The 23,843-nt window shown below is 38.9% G+C and overlaps 1 protein-coding gene across 1 annotated transcript; it reads right to left on the bottom strand.

Annotated features, from left to right (window-relative positions):
• Positions 1-1,446: 1,446 nt before the first annotated feature.
• LOC139718294 (uncharacterized) lies at positions 1,447-22,663 on the bottom strand (the record flags this gene model as incomplete). The annotated part of the gene is made up of 3 exons (XM_071629778.1): positions 22,548-22,663; positions 5,525-6,029; positions 1,447-1,564 (listed from the first exon to the last, which is right to left on the bottom strand). Coding segments are annotated over exons 2-3 (576 nt in total), but the record flags the coding sequence as incomplete, so codon positions are not given.
• Between the last annotated feature and the right edge of the window lie 1,180 nt (positions 22,664-23,843).

Genomic DNA, 23,843 nt, shown 5'->3' with positions numbered 1-23,843 from the left:
TTAAACTGTGTTACATGTTGTATGAGAATTTCTCACACACTTGCTTTTAACACACAAACTCTGAATTGCTCCAGAATTGAAAGAGAGAGAGGAATGGAGACTTCAAGCACTTCTTTTCTTTTAATGCAAGCATGGCAAAACATTGTGTTACAAAATCATAAATTTACCTGGTACTACCAACAAAATAGAGAACTGTTGTGTGAGAGCAAAATTGGCAAAGATCAAAACACAACAAACCCAAAAAGCATAAACCTGAAAGACTACAAGATTTTAAGGATCCAGATCTGGGCTTTAAAGCTACTTTTGGACAGAACTTATCTTTTTATATAAATCATAATGTATTTGTATAAGACAGATCAACAATTGGATTATTTTGATAGAGTATTACACATGTATTATACTTGTTTGTCTACCAGCACTGTAGCCCACCCATGAATAATCCTGAGTATACTCTCAGCTTGTGTCTATAGGAAATTTTAGCAGAATCAGCTCATCCTTAAAGGCAGCCGATCGCCATCCCTAATGGTACGTAAACTCTGAACGACCGAAGTTTGTGCATGCAATTGCGCAATGCCAGACTCGGTGCTATATCCATAAACGTGCGGAACAATGCTGCCACTGAGACACGTGTGTGTGTGTGCGTGTGTGTGTACGCATCATACACAAACACTGTCACTGCGAGCTGCGGTGATTGGAGGAGAGAGGCCAGAAGACTCGTGTGTGTATGTGTGTGTGTGCGTGTGTGTACGCATCATACACAAATATTGTCACCGCGAGCTGCGGTGATTGGAGGAGAGAGGTCAGAAGCCGCGTGGCTCTTTTGGCCTCTCTTCATGCGCATGCACACTGAGAGTGTGCGTCCGTTCGGAAGCTCCCGTGGCTCGCTCAGACAGCCATTTTGGGTTTGGAGATTAGCACAGAGAGCTCTCTTGTAGCCCACAGAACTCTTACGTTTTGTTCGCTGACCCATTGAGCCAGCGCTATTCTCATTCGGGGTCACTACATTTGATACAGAATGGGGGAGGCAGCGTGTTGCGTTCGTCTCCGTGCCGCACAAACCACTCGCCACGACTGAGTGTCTTTAATGGGTTAAAATTCAGAATTTTATTTGTTTACAACTCAATATATTATTGATACATGGTAGCTGTTCACTCTGACACACACACACACAGAAAAGAACATCAGCTTTAAACTTGTTCATGAGATAACTGATCAAGTCAAGGCCTGCACTGCCATTCTTCTACACCCTTAGCCAGATAGTGCAAACTTTATACTAAAACTTAATGTACTTCCCCCCCCCCCCCAGTCAAAACAAAATCTACAACAGCAGCCAGACTACCCTCACATAAACACATGCACACCATTACGTGCCAGCCAATCAAAATTGACCCTCGTTTCAAAAGGTCAACAGGACACAGAGGGCAGCAGAATACCTTTCTGACATACCTTGAAAGATTTGGGTATTGCACCAGTGGTGATGTCGAGCCATCGCTTCTTTTTATGGCGGCCCTCATCGCCGATGTCAGGGGAATGACCGCCAGAATGCAGACTTCCTCCATCGATGCTTCATTTGGAAAAGAAAAAGAAAGAAATGTAGAGCTATCAATGGTATTAAACCCTTGTAAATTCAATCAAAAAATATTTCAGACATAATAAAAAAAACCCATAATTTTCATACTTCTATAAAAGTAAAACATGATACTGCACCAAAGAAATATACATTAAAAAATGTTGAACATCATGGTAACATACACTAGTTGGAGAAGCTTCACTACGAAAGTGTGAGCCTACTACTGCTATATTCCACATTTCGGTAGCCTTGCTGGTAGCTTTTGGGGCAGGATACCACATTTGCAAAGATGAACTTTTGAACCGCAGAACTGTAGTATACCGTACTACCTTTTAGATAAAAAACAAGGCAATCGCCAAATTGTGTCTCGCCCATTCGCGTACAAGGAATTAATATTTTTTATAACTCCCAGAAGTTAATTGACCTGCTTATGACCTTTGACCTTGTGGTGACCTTGAACACCCTAAGGGACATTTACCATCCAAGTTTGGTCACAAACGGACAAAGGGATCAAAAGTAATGAGCCGTAATCGAAACGCGCCATAAAAACTTAACATTGGGCCCTAAAAATTTGTTGACCCCTTTCTGTGACCTTTGACCTTGTGATGACCTTTAACTCCCCAAGGGACATCCACTGTCCAAGTTTGGTCACAAAAGAACATAGGGATCAAAAGTTATGAGCCACAATCAAAACGTGCCCTAAAAACATAACATTGGGCCCTAAAAGTTTGTTGACCCCTGTCTGTGACCTTTGACCTTGTGACGACCTTCACCTCCCCAAGGGACATCTTCCATCCAAGTTTGGTCACAAACGAACAAAGGGATCTAAAGTTATGAGCCATAAACGAAATGCGCCCTAAAAACTTAACATTGGGCCCTAAAAGTTCGTTGACCCCTGTCTGTAACCATTGACCTTGTGGTTACCTTCAACTTCCCAAGAGACATCTACCATCACCCAAGTTTGATTGCCATTGTAGCAACATGTGCTGAGTTACGTGTGATAAGAGATTCTTGCAAGTAAACTTTAACGTATGACCTCAAATGACCTTTGACCTTATCGTGTGACCTCTTACAGCACCATAACATGAAGGTACCCCAAGTGCATCCATCACCCAAGTTTGATTGCCATTGTAGCAACATGTGTCGAGTTACATGTGATAAGAGAGTCTTGCAAGTAAACTTTAACGTATGACCTCAAATGACCTTTGACCTTATCCTGTGACCTCCAACGGCACCATAGCATGAAGGTACCCCCAGTGCATCTATGACCCAAGTTAGGTTGCAATCCAAGCAACTTATGTGAAGTTATTTGTCAAAAGAGAGTCTTGCAGGTAAACCTTAACGTAGAAAAGAGAGTCTTGCACATACTCTTTAATATATGACCTCAAATGACCTTCGACATCATCACATGACCTCTGACAACACCATAACATGAAGATACCCCTAGTGCTTCTATCACCCAAGTGTGGCTGCCATTGCTGTAACAGTTGCCAAGTTATGCATCATAAGAGAGTCTTGCAGGTAAACTTTAACATTTGTGACGGACTACGGACGGACGACGGACGGACACCATTTGGATCCCTTAGTCTCGCCTTCACCTCCGGTGGGCGAGACAAAAATGCATCTGCTAGGGATTGGTTGAAAAAAACTTCATGTGATTCTAAGTATTTTAAGCTATGTCAGAATGTTGGCATGTTTGACACTCCTGGCATACTATTTGCAAAATGATGTCACTTTTTACTTTTTCCACATAGTAAGTATACTGTATATGCTGAATGTTTCGCACAGTTTTTATTTTCGCCATTTCAAAGTTAATAAATGAATATAACCTGCCTGACTAGAATTTTTCTTTGATATTTATCTGCAGTATCCTCATTTAATGTATGATGAATCAACCTGCAGTTTATGATTGTTTACTTCTGGTTTATGCTCCCATTATATAATCACTGCATCCATACCAGTAGTAACATATTGAACTCGTTATGAATTTGATTCTTGATATGTGTATATACTTGTGTATCTATATGCTATATTAAATTTTTTACCCTGTTCTTATTCCTTAGGTTCTTGTTTTTTTTCTTTTCTTTTTCATCTCTTTTATTTTCTTTTTCCTTTGTACCTTGATAATTTAGTTTTTATGTAGTTTCGTCATTATTACTTTGTGTCCTATCTCCATTGAATGCACATCAAATTTACACTGGTATATTTTCTTGGAACCTGCGTTTACAAGCTTTGCTTTTGCGGTTCCATCATATTTCACAAGTTATAGAGAATTGTCCTATGTACATTATATACACTGACACACTTTCTGTCTATGACCCGATTTATAACATATTTTGTATCTGCTTGGTTTGTATTTTTTTAAATGTATTTCGATGAAATGTATCTCAAGTGAAATATGAAAATAAATATGCTGGAACTGTTTACTGTGTCTCGAGTGTAAGACCGGTGCAGTTTCAGTTATTCAACTCAACTCAACTCAAAGAGTCAGGTGCTGTTCGCGAATTTAAAAACACATGAAAATACTGATTGATTCTGACATGAATGTGGCATCTAACAAATACATTTCTCCATTTAATACTGAATTCCAAGATTGTGAATTTAACCGCTCGCAAAATTGTTGGGAAGTCCCGATTTGCTAAGAATTAGACTTGCTAAATATATGACATATACAGTATTGCCAAAGTGGATATTTTCACCTGAGTAAGATGAATTTCTTGTATTTTTAATCCTGCAAAATCAAAACATGACATAGTGATACACAATGCAAGCAAAAATAAAGCATTTATTTTCGTGCTTGTTTCTGGTGCGAAATGTGCAAAAATTTTCTGAACTGTGAAAATTTCCACTTTGGCAGTATACTATTTGTGAAAATATATGATGTCACAAAGCAATTGGGACAGCAAATAAAGAAAAGAAGAGCAGAAGTTAAAGTTGGAGGATCAAGGAAGAGGAAGAGATTTTTGGGGTTTTTTTTTTTTCAACCTTTGAATGGTGATGCTACAATCCCATTCAGACTTACAGAGTATTTGCTTGTTGTGTTGTTCTTTTGTTTTGTTTTTGTTGAAAACCTATAAAATAGCACACTCTTGGATTCTGTTGTATGCATACCTGTTCCTAGAGTACAACTCCATGAGAAACAATTATACCAGAGACTCCAACCCAAAGCACCTTCTGATCTGAAGATTCTCTCGCCTGAAACCCCCAGCAAACGGGACACTCCAAGTTGATGTGTGCGAAGTGCGAAGTTCCCAGGGTTCCATATGCTCTCTGGTGCTATATAAGGCTTATTTTTTGCAACATACAGTAGCAATAAGGAAGAAATCCTTTCGAACGGGAGACACAGAGCCAGGGCGGGAGAAATTAAATCTCAAATGGGAGAACGGGAGATTTTGCAAAAATGGGTTTTCGGCGGGAGATCTCCCGTCGAAAACGGGAGAGTTGGAGTCTCTGTTATACCACTATTGGAACAAACAAACTGGGTCAAGTCACAAGAATCTTACTAAAGTAAAATTTCTGTAATCCGGCCATGTTAGGACCAGTGCACCTCCGGATAAGCAATTTGGCCGGATATGAACGAACAATGCTTAATGTACACATTGTATATGAATACAAGTAGGCTGCTGACCCAGTGGTAGCTATGGAGGTCTTAGGGTACACCGCAATAGTAGTTTAATTTATTCTAGCCTACTTAATATAGTCATGCAATCAAAACATGTTACTGTAAAATTCATATAATGTTTCTGTTGAGAATATCATAGGTAAATTGCATGAGCTTCGTATGAGTTTTAATTGGGTTTGACATCACTTTTAGTTTCTGTCTTCGCTGCTTGGAAGCATCTGGATAACAAAACAGTTCAAATAAGAGAGGGTCAGATGATCGAGGTTGGACTATATATGACTTCCATCATGCATAGGAAAGAAAGAAGTTGATGGGCTTGTTTTCACTCTTACCTGCTCCCACACTCACTCCCATCCCTCATCCCGTCTTCCATCAACCCGCCACCCATTCCATTTTGTCCTCTCTCCTCCAGCAGAATCTCATCGGTGACATGAATGGCGGGAACCCCTCGGTCCCCGAATGGGGCGGGTGAGGAGGCAGCTCTGGGTCGCAGGAGACTGCCCTCGTCTCGGTCCCGCCTCCTGTACTCATGGTTGGTCATGGCCGACGACTTGCTCCGCGGCCGCTTGGATCCGGCGGCCCCGCCCTCCGAGCGAATGGCGCAGAGCACGCGGCGGAGGAGGCTGGTCCCCTGCCGGGGGGAGGAGGAGGATCCGGTTGAGCTGGTGGAGGACACTGAGGGCGTGTACTGAGGGTGGGATGGAGGCAGAGAGGGAGACCGGGATGGGGATGGGGGTGATGGAGGAGGAAGAGATGCTAATGCTGACATTGGAGGAGCAGTTTCTGCCATGGTGGAGAGGTGCTTTCATTGCTGGGGTTGATCCAAATGATGATTTCCTGAAGCAAAAAAAGAAAAAAACTACCGATTTGTAAAGCGGTATTTCAGGTCCATTCTCTTAGAGATACAGTTTCAGGCTATAACACATATTCTTCTTCTGGGAGTAATCTTCATCCTTCAAAGATTCTTGCAGGTATCAGCTTTTTTGTGTCTGTGTATGTGAATTTTTGACCCCTTCACTTGGGATTTCATTGTGCTTTTTATTTGAGAAGTGAAGAGGGTTCTAGCTCACCTACTCACAGGAATGATAGCTTCAAGTCTCCTCTGCATAAACACTTGGCAATGATGATAAAGTTTCTTGTTAATTAATGGAAAGAGAATTGAGTCTCAAATATTCTTGTTTTCATTGTTTCACTTTCACAGATCTTAAATTCGACTGAGATTGCAACAACTCCAAGGGAGAATGACACACTCAAGACTATAATGAAGGACAGACATTGAAAAGCATTTCTCACCAAGCAACAACCATCCAAGAAATGCTGTGGTATACCGAAAAATGGAACAATGTTTAATTTGTTACCTTTGACTTAATAAGACTGTCAAAAAAGAGAAAATAATACACATGTTAATGTCAAACTTACAGGCAAATAGAGCCGCTTCCTCATGACAGACACAGGAGTAAACATTATCTTTCCCCCTCTCCTTGCCCCAAACTACAGCTACATCTTCAGAGCACATATTTGGGTTGGGGCAGAGCAAAAAAGATTTGCTCAGCTTGTCCCCGTCATTAGCAGCCACAGGAGGAGCGAGAGGCACACCAGTCACCATTAGCAAATTGAGAGCTAGACAGTTTAACCCAATACGGCAACAACTACTGATATCCATCACACTGTTATCAAGGCAATGTCTGTCCATTATGTGTAACAAGCAGCTCAAAACCCTGTTTCATGTTTTTGCCTCATTTTGTTTTGCTTTCTTCCCACACAGCCAGACTGCCTCCTTCTGTTTCAAAGACAGCATCGATCATTTACACGGAGCCAAGTCTCCTCAGTGATACTGGCATCCTATTGAACTTGATCCCATTGCTGTTTTACAAGGAGATTACTGTATAGATCCTACATGGGAACCTCATTACAGGGAGGTTTGATAACAACAAACCTTGTGTAACACGAGGGTGATGACTTAATCCCACGTACATTGCATGCACGTACTTCATTGGGAAACTTAATATGTTTTGAAATGTGCCGCCAAATTAGTCAAGCATCTGTGCGCCGCGCACACCACAGATCAAATTTCAACTCTTTTCCTAATTTTAGAAGTAGGAAGTAGGAAATAAACAATAATAATCATAATAAAACTTGGAGTGACATCAAAAACAAAATACTACATTTCAGTGTCAATGCCCCCCAACAAACCTAGAAACATCAGAGAAAAAATGAGGCAACGCCAATTCCTATCACTCTTGATATAAAAAAATAATTTTGCCCTGCATTAAATGAGAATTGATAGCCACAACTTTCAATTTGGCTGTCGCTGCACATCAGCCATGCCCTCCATTTAACTGACAACTGCCTTGAAGCAGTGTCGGTTATTCCTTGGGGCAACTACGCAGAACTTCAAAGGTCTGTTGATCAGATAAAAAGTCCTTAAAAAGCACTCTTGCCTTACATGTCCATTGGAGCACTGACAGATGATCTAATTTACAGAACAAAAAATAGGATATGTTTCTAGAAGATGAAATGAGACCTCATTTGTCTGACCAGCTGCACATAATGATATCAAATAAATTTAAAAAAATATATATATAAACATAAATGCTGAATTACTAAAAAGAGAAACCTAAATTGCCAAGCAAATATCAGCAAAGTCAACCTTACTTGCTACTTAGCATCACAGTGCAGGTAAGTATACATTTCTATAAAATAAAAATACAAATACAAATGAAATTGAAAAAGATCCATCTCATCAAAACCTAGCCAGACCACAGAATATGTTAAATCTATATTCACAACTAAATACACACCAAGAAAAGAAAGGAAAAAAAATCCACCCAACCCAAACTATGATCAAGGAATGAACATAGATCAAGCAGACTAATATCAAACAAACAAACCAAACAAACAAAGGATGCAAGTTAACACTGACGATATTTTCAAATTGCAGACAAGACAAATTTCTTGCATAACATCAGTTCACCAAGTCATGAATTTTTTCAACATCACCTCAACAACGGTCACTTCTTCAGCCTGGAAGCCATACAGTGTTTTAGGTCAAAAATGCAATCATGATAAAAGCATGTTCCGTGAATACAATGGGTCACCTATACATTGGGGGGGGGGGGGGGGGGCAAGGGACAGGAGATACAAAGAGAATGATTGAAAGACTGTGTGCTGACCAGAGATTCATGATTGTACACAAACTAAAGTTGAAAATACCCTGAAAAATTTTAATGTCATACAAGCCAGGAAATATGTTTTTAAAAATGCCAAGAAATATATAGCACAGCATGTTCGATTAAATCAGACACCCCATGGGATGGTCCTTGGATAGGGAAGGAAAAGCGTAGTCCGTTCTTCTGCATCAAATGTCCAATTTCATGCTGTCCACATACTTCAGCAATTTCTCAAGACATATAACCGCATCATTTGATGCCACTGTGACAAAAAAACAAACATCTTGGAAGTAGGCTAACATATGCAAGGGGGAAATAATATTGGTGATGGCGAGCATCACAGAAAATCTTGCGCCCCGGCCGAACTTCTCACATTCTCAGCTGAGCCCATTTCTCTCGTCAGAGGCTGCCATCATCCGTACAGGCACCACGTCACATTGGGGACAGATGAAGCGAAGTGATGGCCAAGAGGCTAAAAATATCTGGTTTGATTTCTGGAGAGGGAGGGTCTTGCTGAATGGATGGAAGGATCGAGGTTAACCATCCTCTGGTGTGCCGTGCCGAGACAAAATCAGATGGCTACCGGAGGAATTGGAAACACTTCTGCCAATTGCTCACACTTATTAGAAAAAGGGGGGTAGGAAAAGAGATAACGGACAGACGTAACATAATGCACTCATTTCAGGCACGGGAATACTTCTACCGCGTGGATGCAGTTTTACTGATGATATAGGGCCTACAGCCACAATAAGTCAGTGTGTAAGTAGCTCATGAACGCATCTGGACAAAGACTTGCCTTTTTTTCTCAGTTGGTTAGGCACTTCGTTCATTGTCAAAGCAACATAATGCATAAGCTTGTTCAATGTAACAATATGGAAATCATGTTCCAACAAAGAATGAACTTGTGTAGACCAGCTGATGAGAATGGCTGGTCAGTTTCTTACACATTAACAACAAAAGTGTGTCCTCTTTTCATAGACCTCTGTTGAGCTCTATTTGGTGACCGGAATGTTAAGAGTTGGAATACTTTCTTCGCTGATCAAAATGAAAGTCTTACGTCTAACTATCATTGCATTAATACTGTGTAAGTCAATCAGTCCTTACTTGTTCTGTCGTATGATGCAATACAACGGGTTGGGTGAGGGAGTCCCTCCTTCAATGCAGTGGTCATCTTGTGCCTCTGTGATATCATTCATAGTGGGGTTGTCAAAATTGACTTGCTATGTTTGGTGAGGATAGGAGAGAAGTGCCCATATGTGATCTTATGCTTACACAATTTTCAAATTCACCTCTATTTTTATATAAAGTGATTAAAAAATCCATCAAACCCAATCACAGAAATTATAACATTCTCTTGGACACCAAACACTGACATACTTAGTGCTTCAGTGAGAGAAACACAAGACGGTCACGGGTATATGACACCAGGGAATACGGGACGGATGAATGCTTGCATGAATCAAATGCACAAGCTGAAAAGTGTCCCCGAAAGACCGGCATACATTTCTTTCCACTGACCGTCCCGTCGACCTTCTCGTTGCCTCCATCTGTCCGAGCAAGTGGGAGGCGCTGGAATCCGGCCGCAGCCTCAGACGGTCAGATGGAAAAGCCATCTATCTTCTGCATGTCTGTCACTAGCTGCAGCAGGACAGAACTAAGTCATCTACTTCCGCCAGAAATGGCAGGAAATCGACAAGATTGTGATGGATCTCTGGTGGATAAGAAACTTCTCCCTTGACGGAGTGACAGGTTGAGAAGGAGGAAGATATTAAATATTGTTGTTGTTGTTGTTGTTGTTGTGTGATGTGCAATTGAAAGCAGTTCTAAGCAAAGTACAACACATCTAGCCATCTATACCATACCTGTAACCTTTGAATTAAACACAGAATTACATCCCTATTGCATGTATACAAGAGATTTTGGTTCAAAGACAGCTGTGGAAGATATCAAAGCCATTGTCCACGTCAAACTATGACTTGTCCAATATGCCTTGGTCAAATTGCTTGAGCATTAACTTAATGGATTAACAGTGCTGCAAAATCTAATGTTCAGTATTGTCTTTTGGAACATAATCATAAACATAATCTACATAATCTCACATAATCAAAACACTGCATCATCATCTCAGAAGTGTGATTTGTTTTGTTTGCTTGCTTGCTTGCTTTGGATGGCCATGGGACCATGTACAAAACCCTACACTCCAAGCGGAAAGTAAGTTATTGCTTTCCTATGGTACCATCCCAAGTATGCTGAGTGAATTAAACATTTGTTCCTTAACCCTTTGCATACTTTGAGTATTGATTGGCACAGAAAACCCTATGGCACTGTACACACTGTTCAAAGTTCCTGGCACAGAAAGGGTTAAAATGGCCCAAATGTGTTTTTCAATCTAGTTTGCTCTTTGGTATGAACAGACTTATGATGGTAGGCTCTTGAACACGTGTTTAGTAAGTATAATTGGACTACGAACAATTTCCTCTCCTCTAAAATGGTTCAAAGTTGCTTGAATTTTTGGCATGCAGTATCAATGGGCTGAATTCCAATTTGAGGACAATTTCAAGTTTGTTTCATGTCACCGTTAGAGTCAACTTCAAGGTGCAGCTGATCATGTGCCTCATACAATCACTGACATGAAACAGTTTTGATCATAGTAAGTAACATACTCTCATATTTCCCCTCTGGCTTTACATGAAATTGGAGAAAGCTGCTCTCCGCCTGATATTCTCCTCAGCCAGGCAGAATTACACTACATGGATTGCGACTCTGAAACTCACAGAGCAGTGACCCTGAGCAGACTTAGCCCATGGCTACATTATGGCATTAATGTCTCCCTGAATGTTGAGCAAGGAAAACATGAATGAGGCATGCCGGAGTTTCACCTTCCCATCCCCTCGTGAGTCCTTTTCCCATTCCTGGCATGCTCAAGGAAACTCTTTCACTGTGGTATGATGCTCCGCTTGATGGATACCAGAAATCACAACAACTAAAGTTTGGGTGTTATTGTTGTTCCTCAATATGCTTTTTCTTCTGTGATCCCCCTAAGGGAGAGGGGGTGTAAGAAAGAAATCAAATCTTCAGCTCGCGATATTCTGAACCCTTGTGAAGAAAAAATATTTCATGAGAGAGTGGAGAAATTGTGAGAGCAGAACACAAAACCATGGCATCCTCTGTGGCCTTTTTTGTGTAGGATGTCTCACTTGGAGAATGTAGTATATATCAGATGTTGATAGATATGAAGCAATGAAAATATTTGATAAATCTTGATTCTTTCATAAAGAATCATTTGACAGCTTTTTGAACATAGCCATGTCAAAGTGGAAGTCTTTATTTCCTTCTGGAACAAAAGCAGGTTAATATCTACTCCTGATAACACGGGTTCACTTTTTAGGACGTGTTCTAATGCTATTTCCAAGACTTAGGATTATCTGGGTGCGGGCATCAACTCACTTCTTGCAAAGAATCTAGGTTTCCAAATGACTCTCAGGGAGATTTGGGCAGATGACAAATGCAAAGCTGTTTTGATTATGGGGTTAGAAACACGTTTCTGACACCTTGAAAAAGGTACAATCTCAAATGCATTTGAGTCAGAAACTCATTTCTGTCGAGATGATAAACGCAAAGTCATTTTGAGATGTATTTATAGCTTGGATCTACTAGTGCAAACTACATGATCTCTGCAATGGAGCTGTGAAGTGACAGGGCCTTCCTCCCAACTTGCAATAGAGATGATGAACTCAAGAAACAAGGTCCCAAAAGACTTTTGCAAATGCATTCTGATAGTGTGTATTGAAACATGCTTCTAACACGGGGAAGATGATATATGCAGCCTTTGACACTTTGTTTTACTCAAAGGATATACTGCTAGGCTAGTTTCATTCACGAACAAGCTCTGACACCAACATCACTTACGCAAAGAGATCGGAAGGGTACCTATCACCTTTAATCTTGATCACCCTGTATTTGCTCTTAGGGTCATGTGACCTAGCTGGTCTCTTGTCAGGCAGTCATGATGGACGAAGGAGCTATGAAATGTGATTGAATCTGACTGGGACTAAATGTCACATTCAAGCATAAGCTGACCTACGTCAGTGCTATTCCATTGCTTACCTGTTACCTTATGATAACGCAATTTGATAGCATCAAGGACAGTAGACCTATAGTCCAACACAGCCATAATTGGTGTGTAAATCAAATGACTGAATGAATAAAATGAATGAATGATTAGAATGGTAAATAGATGAATGATGAACATCACATGGAGATGATGAACACAAAATATGATGCATGACTAAACATGCTTTCAAGATGGTCCTATTCGGTGTCATTATTACAATTCACATTTTACCAAAGCCTTCGTGTCTTCTATTGCTGAAAGCTTGTTGGAGTCGACACTATAACACAGATGTAATTACGGTCAAGAACTGACATTTACTGTACCACTATAAAACAGCTGCAGATGCACCTGCTACTCTAATGGCCTAGATATTTAGTAGTGGGTAAGATCATCTGCATGAAATGGGAGGGCCAGGAAGACATGATTAGGTTCTACATATATGCCAAACATTTTAATACTGAGCTAGTTTAAGTTTTGACCCTAGTTTGTTTTTGTATTCTTTATCCAAACAAACATGGAAATATATATATATATCTTTTTTTTCAATAGTAAAAGAAAATGCTACGTTGTACGATAATGCATTATAAAGATTTACTAAAAATGATTAACAAGTCACAGTATTTGAGAAATTTGGGCCTTGATGCAAGTTTCCTGCTTAGCCTATACTTCACAAGTAGTCATGGTGATGATTTTGAACTGTCACTTGATTGTGAACTACAGACAAAGAGGTAGCGCTGTGAATGTATTTCTCACAGATAAAATTAGGTCATTACTTTTCCAGATTAAATCACACCATCCTTACATTGCCCACTTCTTGCACAGTGTGTGATGTAAAATGGCAACTCCAAATCATATGACATTCAGGAATTTTGAATCACGTGACACAGTTATTAACAACAAATTCTCGTCTTCAAAATATTGAAACATCTAACTTTGTGCATTATGGCATATTCATCTTCATTTGTCTCCATACTTTCCAAAAACATGGATGAATATCAAAGCAATGAAATATAGACTTTTGAATGAGTTAATACATCATAGACAGAGAGAAATATGGGGAAAAACAAGGATATGGGGTTAGATTAAACTAATCGCAAGTCATTACCATTTGGAAAGATTGTATGTAGGTCCTATGGCATAAAACACTGAGCAATGTTTACCACCAGACTTGACGCTTCAGGAAAACCACAAAAATTTCTGGGGGTTAGATAGTGCAGTGACTTTGCATTTGGCAGGAAACATCTGTTCCAAATGGAAGCCAAACATTTATGTAGATGTTTTTGCTTTGGCAAATTCTTTTTAATGTTTTTTTTTTTTTTTTGGGGGGGGGGGGTTGAGATAGCTTAGTGACTATCTCGTGCAAAATAATTGATGCCTAAAGTTGATTCATGGCAGACCGAACACTGCACATCAATTTTCAATAGAAGTTACTGTGTGATATCTGGTTCTTTTCTAATGATACATAGATCATCAATTACTCCTTTGAATATGTACATTTTGTATGATCTCTTGAATGTCTCATCTCCTCCTTTGATTTTGAAGTGAAAGGTAAAACATTTTATTCAGCCTCCTTCTACTATACTTCTGTGGACCTTTCAATCTAAACACTCATTTTAATTCTTTTTAATAGATGAAATAACTGACTGGTCTGTCTACAATATGATATTTGACAGCTCTAAAAATGAGATTATCAAGCACTTGATAAAATGTACTAAAGTGTTCCATGAAAAGTTAAAGTCAACATAAAATTCCTGCAAAGAAGCTCAGTTATCAATGCTAATAATTTGTTCTCCATGTTAAAGTGCACATTTTGATTAACATAGGCCTATTTTGCATGTTTTGCATTAGTAGATAAAAAAAACCAAGGCAAGTGCAAAAATGTGTCTCGCCCATTCGCGTTGAAGAAATTAATGTTTTTCTAACTCCCAGAAGTTCATTGACCCCGCCTATGACTTTTGACCTTGTGGTGACCTTCAATTCCCCTAAGGGACATTTACCAGCCAAGTTTGGTCACAAACGGACATATGTATCAAAAGTTATGAGCCATAACCAACACACGCCGTGAAAACTTAACGTTGGGCCCTAAAAGTTCGTTGACCCCTGTTTGTGACCTTTGACCTTATGATGTCCTTCAACTCCCAAAGGCACATCTACCATCCAAGTTTGGTCACAAACAGACATATGGATCAAAAGTTTTGAGCCATAACCAACACGCGCCGTAAAAACTTAACATCGGGCCTTAAAAGTTTATTGACCTCTGTCTGTGAGCTTTGACCTTGTGGTGACCTTCAACTCCCCAAGGGACATCTACCATCCAAGTTTGGTCACAAACAGACATATACATCAAAAGTTATGAGCCATAATTGAAACATGCCATAAAACTTAACATTGGGCCCTAAAGTTCATTGACCCATGCCTGTGATTTTTGACCTTGAGGTGACCTTCACGTTTGGCAAAATGTGTAACTTTGTATAACCACTCTTCCCTCCAAGTTTGATTGAAATTGAAGTCCTCAGTAGAGAGTTATTCAAGTTTTTGTAGCATTACAGACGGAAGATGGACGGACGACGGATGGACGACGGACGGACGGACGACGGATGGACGACAGACGGACGACAGACGGACAGACACCACAGGTCATCCCTTAGTCTCCCCTCACCTCCGATGGGCTCAACAAAAACTGAATGAAACTAATAGAAATGGTAAAAGCACCTTTAATGCCCACCATTTCTAATTATTATTGTTATTATCACTATTGTTACCTAGTGGTACTCTCATTTATAAGTACAAGAATACCTGGATGCCATGGACATCTTTATTTCATTGAACTCCTGGTTTTCAATGCAATCAGGAAAGACAGAATCAAAATGAAATGCCTCTCTACACACATCTCTCAAGGCATGCTCGAATTTTGCATTCCCAGGTAAGCACCATGATAAGAGCAACTTACCAAGCCCCCATACTATCAACTCATACGCACTGCACTGCTCCACATGCCCTGATCACGTCAGAAGAGATTATCTCTTGGCCATTCAGCCACATGTGACCCTCTAGTGAAGCAAACACATCAGGTCCAAGCAGGGAAAAAAGAGTCACTGGAAATAAGACTTCAGCCCCATTCACATAAACACACACACACAAAAAAAATATAATCTTTTTTTTTATATCAATATTCTATTATCAATCCATCTTGATCTTTCTTCTTTCTTTTAATCCCTCATTATAACCAGCTTTATGCAGTGTGTATGAATGGAACATACAACAAAAATCAAGTTTTTTTAGTCCCTTGATGCTAATTACCACACTAATTGTAAGTCCGCGTGCTAGGGTGCGCACAGTAATGCTTCTATCATTGTTTTATGCATGTTTATGCAGTTTGAAAGCAACTTTTTTTTTTTGGGGGGGGGCGGTATGAGTGAATGGTGGCAAATAAAATTTTTGATAAGAATAAGATTTTTACTTTGAAATGCAAAAAAAAACCAACAATCCTTTTTTTTTTTGTATGTGAATGGAACTTTTGAGTGTGCTGGATGGTATCCACAGAGATAATCAATTCTTTGGTGTGGATACCACTCTAAAAAGATATGATGACAGCTCTTCTAGTCCAGCTTGTTGAACAGAAGCTTGACACTTCATAATAGGTAGTGTTGTATTACCCCTCCACTTCAAATGATTAAAGGCAGTCTGCACAGAAAGGATGGATTGCTTGAATATTACTATGACCACTTTCAAGAACATGAATAAAAACAAAACAATCAATTTTCATGAAATCAAATCTTATTTTATGAAAAGTGGATAGATTTATAAGCATTCCAAATATCGGGTAAATTACCAGCCTTGTGGTTTTGATTTTAAACATTTAACTGAAAATTAAAATATTGAAAATTGATACCAAATGTAGAGGGGATCAGCTCTACAATATGATACCAATAATTCAATGCCCCTCAAAATTGTGATAACGCCCTTCTGGTTCTCAGCCGATGCCATGTGTGAATAAAAAAAAATTGGGTATTAGAATCATAGTTCAATGTAAAAGAAGCAATTTATTTTCTCCTTTTTCTTCCTTAGACAGCAAATAAAGCACAAGATGAATCTAAAACAAAAGAATTTGGCTGGGATGGCATACTATCAGTTCACCTATTTTCAGCAAAATCAATCATCTCTTTGGCTGCCTCTAAAAACTAATATGGTGTCATGCAGTTTACACTGCTGCAGAAGCACGCAAACAAGAGCATTGAAAAACTTATATCACTTCGCTACGGAAGTTTCCAAATTTGTGCATGAATTTGATGTGAATTTGGATTATACCTCAAAAGACTTCAGGGCTCGAGGCATGTATAAATTATCCAATTCTGAATGCTGGATTGTAATTGAGGCCTAAAATTAGCTCTTGGCACCCTTTACAACATATGGTGTACAAATTGATTGATGTCATATGTGCCACCAATGTACGGGAATCATATTGCAGACTCATTATTTGCCATTGTCATGACAACGGATCTGATGATGTAATTACTCGCTGCGCATATTCCAGTAATGTAATGGTGATTGCAGCTGTGATGAGTGCCATCAATTATGTATTCATTATGTCGCTGAAAACAAGTAGCATAAGCAAATGATATACCCAGGGTACACACACTCGTCTGTTGTGTTAAATTCCAATCACATTAACAACTTATAATGGTAACAGAGTTGTAAAAGTATACGATGCTACAAACCATCAATTCGGTCTCTCTTTATGGTCTTTTTATGAGTGCCATGGATGAGTATAGTTATGAAAAATCACTCTCCCTGAGAACTTGATAGGAATGAATGTATTCTAAACAAGGGCTTAAAGGGGAATTCTGGTCCAGATCAAAGTTAGTCTGAAAAGAAAAAGCAAAATATGACAAGCACAACAGTGAAAATTTGGTCAAAATTGGATTAAAGATAAGGAAGTTAAGCAATTCTAAAGATTTGCCAACTTTTGCAAAACAGTTGTCCAACAGCAGATGTGAATATGTGAATGAGTGAGGGGATGATGTCATCACCTTACAATTTTCCATTGATCATATACGGGAAAGAAAATTGTCAGAAATTCAGTTATCTGCTATGAAAGTGTAAAACGTGTTATTCCTTGTTGAATTACTTCAAAATAATGATCATTCAGATATATCAGGGTTTGAGACTGCATTATGGCATTTGAACCTCCCTCCCCCCCCCCTTTGAAATTTCATAATCTTATGTACAAACTGTATGGCAAGTTATGAGGGGATGACATCATCAATTTACTATTGCATATTCACATCAACTGTTCAAGTACTGTTTTGGGGTAATTAGCTAAAGTTCATAATTTCATATCTACTTCTAATTTCGTGTGATTTTAATCAAATTTTCATTGTTTTGCTTAGAAAATTGTATTCTCTCTTTTCAGACTAACTTTTTACTGGTCTGGATTCTTCCTTAAAAAGAAGAGAAAAAGATTTCACAAATATCTAATGCCATCTTTCCTGATATCCCTTTTCTGTGCTGAAGCATGTCATTATAAGAGTTATTGTACATTGCATCTATTATTAGAGAACATTGATTTGTTGTAACAAATCAATGTTCTCTAATAATATAGAAGCTCAATTATCATTATCATCATAATAGCATACCATACTTTTCCATAATCATTTGTCTAATCCCCCCCAAATTTGAATGTATTAAACATTCCACAGCCCACCCAGGTCTAAAAATGCCCCAGTCCGAGAGAACGGTTAGATTAGAGAATGGGTAGATTAGAGGACCAGGTAATCTCTGCCCATTGATGGTTAATTTTCTAGACTTTTGCACCAACTGGTGAAGTGCGTGCTCCAACTGAGGTGCCAATCTGCACATAAAGTGCATTGAGGGTTTGGGAAATACAACTTGTAAACTTTCAAAATAATACGGTGAGCATGTGCGTGAAATGAAGAAATCACCATCATACTCTTTGCTTGTGGCTTTAGTGGGTGGCTGGTGTATACCAGTCGAATGTCCTGAAGGCAAGACTATGTAAGAGGTGGGATATGATTAAAGTCAGATAAACAATGAATGGTAGCCACTCCGAAATGTCATGTCAACAGAGAGGGTTTAAGGTTTTGAGGTCACAGGAGTGCTTGTATCATTTTTTTTTCTGACAGCAAATGACTTCCAGGAATCTCCCTGAAGCTAAGAGACACAATAATATGCATGTTCTCATTCTCAATAATCTGATTAGGGGAATAAGTTTACATACATCTACTAGTATATACAAATGTGCAAATGTGTGAAAGTATCTATTATGCTATATCTCCCTGTCTCTCTCATGTATACACATATGCACATATTACATGTAATATTATGTTATCTCTCTATCTCTCTATCTCTCTCTACAAGTATATATATTAACCTTCACTAATATAAGGAGGTCACATTTTTGTCTCTGTTTGTTGGTTTATTATTTTGTCTGTCTGTTTGCAAAATATGTCAAAGAGTTGTGAACAGATTTGGATGAAACTTCCAGCAAAAGTTGATAATGACACAAGGAAGAGATGAATAAATTTTGGCAGTGATAGGGATAACCATCTGGATCAAGGATAGCTTTTTTTTCCCTAGATGTTTTGGATTATCATGGCTAAATAGGGTCCATAAATGAGGGAGTTTGAGCTGGAGCTACGCGTTGTGTATATGCGTACTGTGTGAGTGTGTACTCAAGATGCAGTATAAGCAGCATTAGATGATGTTCATGTTCATCAGCGGGAAATAATGGTGAATTTCAGCATGCATGTATATGGGTGGAAATGAGCTGCTTTGCAGAGGTCTGCACTCTCTAAGTGCTCTTCAAGTTATATATGAAAAAAATATATTTACAAAGAGAGAGAAGAAAGAGAAGGAGAAAAAGAAAAGAATACCGGAGTTGGCTTCACCAGAAGATAAAAAGAATGATAATTGCCTCCACCTATATCTAAGTTATAGGTCAAGGCAATGTGAATGTTTTATTTGGAAAATTCTTTTATATTAATATTATTGTTCTGCTATAATGTCATCATAAACTGTGCAGAGTTCCCATTTGAAGGGGCAGAATATGGAATTAATGATACACTTCAAAACCTTAAAAGATTTGCTGATTTTCCTAAAACTATCTTTGAACATATCCATACCCTTTCTTCATCTTGCCAAAACATACACAGGGGTCTAGGGCAATTACCCCCTGGCAATTACCCCAGACCCTTCCCCTGACCCTAACCTTAATCCTGATCCTAACCCAAACTATAACCCTAAACCTAACCTTAACCCGAATCTTTACTCTAACCTTATTACTAACCAGTATTTAGCCAGAGGAGGGGGGGGGGGGGAATAATTGCCCTAATACTGTAAAACACGATATATTCGCGGCACGAAATTTTCGCGAATTGGAGCCGATGGCCTTTTTCGTGGCAAGAAATTTTCGCGAATTGCCTCTTACGTTCAATGCATATAGTGTAGATAAGAAATTTCGCGTGCATTTTAATTTTGCGAATCTTGGCACTCGCGAAATTCACGAAATTAAAATGCACACGAACATTTCTCGTTTTACAGTACGCTTTGGGAGACTTCCCCTTCAACATATCTATATGTTTGTTGTTGTTTTTTTTTTAAGGTTTTGAAGAGAATTGCTGGTAAGTAAAGCAAATGATAAGCAAGTCTTTTACTGCACCTGATCAGTATCTACACAGAATGTTTTGCACAAAGGAAAGGGGAATAATTGATATATAAATATTGAGAGTATAAACTGAGGGCTGAACCTATTGCTAAAAAAAGGCAAAAACAAAACAAGAGAAAACAAAACAAAACAAGAAAAAGGAACTGTTCTACCTCTTATGTCGCCTTCATGTCCATAAATCATACAATATGTAATGGCTGTTTGTCTCAGGGCCATCAATTTTCCTATAAAGGTTTGAGCACTTCTTGATTTTATTCATAAGTTTGAGACACCCAGGTTATGTGTTACCAGTATGGGCAATTTCTGGCAAACATTTTCTGCAACATTGTTCAAAAATGTTTGGTAGTTGTTGTTTTTTTCTAGCTTATCTTTGAAACATTTGAAGTTGTGCCAGTCTTTTATCCATATCTGTCCCTGAGATTTAAGCTGTACATCCTAGACCTGGATGGAACAGGAGAAGAAAGAGCATATGAGGAAGGATGCCAAGCAAAAAGGTGATTATACCCTCAATGTTACTTCCTCTTACCTGTGGCATATTCTTATTATGTGCTACTGAAGGTATAACGAAAAGATGACAGCAAATAGACTAGCACAATTTCCTCGTTGACAAATCAAACAACACTCCTACCAATTAGAATTAATCTTGTAGAGCCGCAGTGGGAGTGTTGCAGACATCTTTATACATTTGAGCAAAACAACTGCAAGAAATTTTGCAAAACTACTATGAAATGAATAGATATGCTTCAATTTAAGTGATGGCACATTTCTATTCAGAGAATGCTAAAACACACAAATAATGGGCCAATACACTGTGACTTCACAAATTCTTTGTATGAGTATAGGGATAATGACAATTTTGCAGAGTTTAAACAACTGCAAAATTTCTCATGTTTAGATTGCCACAAGCTAGGACTTCATATCACACCCCAGTTATATTTTTGGGAATTATATTCTTTCTTTCACAATCACAAGAAGATGAAGCATATATAACCTGTGTGACATATGTCACGCTCAGAACAAAATTGTGATAATTTAACCTGTTGAGGACGGTTTGATTTTGCTACAACACGCATTTCATATAGACGCCTGCCCTAATATACCCGGGAAACATCCTCAATGGATTAATCATAATGGCTTACTGTTTAATCCTTGTCAACTTGGAGTTCCACACTTATCAAAGATGTAAATTGTATTTGTTTTAACCCATTGAGGATGTGCTGATTTTGCTACAACATGCATTTCCCTTACACACTTGCCCAAGCATACACTGGACTTGTCTTCAATGGGTTAACTTTCATGATCATTGTCAAGTTTTGAAAGTTTGCTCTGATTGTGTCTGTCTACATTTTCAGAATAAAGTTGAAAATTTTATCAGCTTTGCAAATTTTCCACCAAAAGGAATGTCAAGACAATTTTAAAGAAATGAAGTATTTCTTCTTAAACAAATTGTGGGCTTGGAATTCATCAATTCAATTCAGTCAAATTTAGCTTAATCGAAGTATCACCTCATTACAAACTATGATAGTTTAAACTTGCACAAGATTAGATATGCAAAGATAAAGTGATGAATGGTATCTAGGGGCCTGCACATTGTAGGTGTGCCCCAAAGCAAGGCAAACTTGGTTTAAACTTTGCATGGTAGGCCTATAGGCCTATACCGTACAACCTGACTTTTTTATATTATATTGCCTGCTCACTAACAACAGTCAGAAAATGCCCAATTATCTTTGCTGTCAAGTTAAGAGGTGCTGTACACAATATTTAAAAGAAATATGTCTTTGCCATAGGGAAAATCATTTGGCCAATGACTCAACAGACTCAGAAATAAGAAGAAAATTTAACTTTTCAAATTACATTACCTTTTGGCTGCTTCTTTCTGATATTAGCCTTCCAGGCAATTACAAATCCAGAGTATCAATCCAAGTGGTTTCTCTCAACTGAAACATAATGAATGTGGGTGTTACATTCCTTTAAGCTGCACAACATGTTTGACATGATGAATGTTCAAAACAGGACACCAAAACCAAAAATATCACATCGTCCATGTCCAAAGGCAGATCAGCATGCAATAAATGTGTCCAGAACTGCAGCATTATGAGAGCACAATAAATAAGTGAGCTTTGCACGATTTGCTCTCTCGTCCAATTCACTGGCACATGGCAGAAAAAATATTGTCATCTGCGCACAGTTCCACAAACAGCCTGCACAAATCCCCTCCTGTATCTGCTGTGACGTCCTATCTCTGACACATCCGAGGTGCGTCTAAAAATGGGGGGCTGTGAAAGATATTGCCGCTACCCACGTATAGAACAGAGAGGGAACAAATTACCACTCAGCTCGGCAGCATTTCTAAACAGTGGAGACATCACATAATTTTTTTTTCTTACCAAAAAATAGAGGCATCATCATGGAGGTGGGAAAAGCAAGATGCCACGCAGTCATCAATCCAGTATTATGGTGCCATTTATTACCTCCCACATCGCATGTTTGATATGATCATGGAGCTTGTCCATCGGGATCTGCCAAAGAGGAAGATGTTATATCCATTATCCACTTCAAGCATCCGGTACACAGGCCACACGGCAGAAAGTGGCAGAATTTCCAGGAAGTTGTCACTGACATTGATAAACAATTATCCAAAAAAAAAGAAGAGAGAATGAAAAAAAAAATTCCCCCAAAACAAACTTCATGATAATTGCTCAGGGATACCCATCCACACTGACAATTAAATCCTACTGGAAACACACCATGAAATTTGCAAACATTAATAAGCAAAATATTTATGGCTGAGAAGGCTTGCACTACACAATGTCTGTACTGACCATTCTAAGGACTGGCCCGAAGATGATATATCATTGTCTCATCCAAAGGTTGCCATTTGAAGTGTGATGTACCAATTAGCCAGGGGGTGTAATTCTGCTCACTGGATTTTCTCACTCGCTCTTCCTAACCCACGTACCAGGTGCCAAAGGGAGAGTGGGCGAGCAGCATCAGCTTTGGGCAGGCGATGTTAAAGCGAGGAGGCAGAGGATGCTGCGCTCCCAAGGATGGATCCTTGGGGCCAACATAAGATACCTTCATGGAGCATAACCACCAATGTGATGTTGGTAGAGATCATGTCATGATGGAGCCCAGTTAGCCTTTGATCCAGGCTAATTTTATAACATCGATTGCTTCGTGCTCCTTGTCATTTTTGTTCTTCAGACGAGGCTTCTGTTGGCCAGATCTACGCTTACTTAACAAGCTCGCTTTTAAGTAGGTTCCATTATATTTTTCTAAGGATTTTTGCTTTGATCAAAACTCTGACACATCGACTGCCATGTTCAATGTTAATAATTTTTCATTGTAGATCCAAGCAATTTCAATTGAATTTGAAATTGAAAGATGTGTGTGTGTGTGTGACAATAAATTATATGATAATTCCAAAGAAAAGCCAGATGTTGCAAGCTATCTACATCCAACAACTGCTACTGCTGCTGCAAAACACTGCTGGACATAACTCACAATTTTGTGGCATAAAACTAAGGAGAGACATATGTAAAATGATAAGGATATTGTTAGTATACTTCAGAACCTGTAATTGGACACTGAATTCATCACCAAAATATGCCAGAGCCTTTCATGTAGGCTAGACATGCAGTAAAGGGGACAAGTTGTTACAGTAGACTTGGGCAAACAAACAT

This window comes from Diadema antillarum, unplaced genomic scaffold, assembly GCF_040938485.1.
Source record: "Diadema antillarum isolate AM-2024a unplaced genomic scaffold, OU_Dant_1.0 scf00000092, whole genome shotgun sequence".
NCBI lineage: Eukaryota > Metazoa > Echinodermata > Echinoidea > Diadematoida > Diadematidae > Diadema > Diadema antillarum.
The sequence above is the reverse complement of the archived record's forward strand: the minus strand, read 5'-3'. Positions and strand labels throughout refer to the sequence as shown.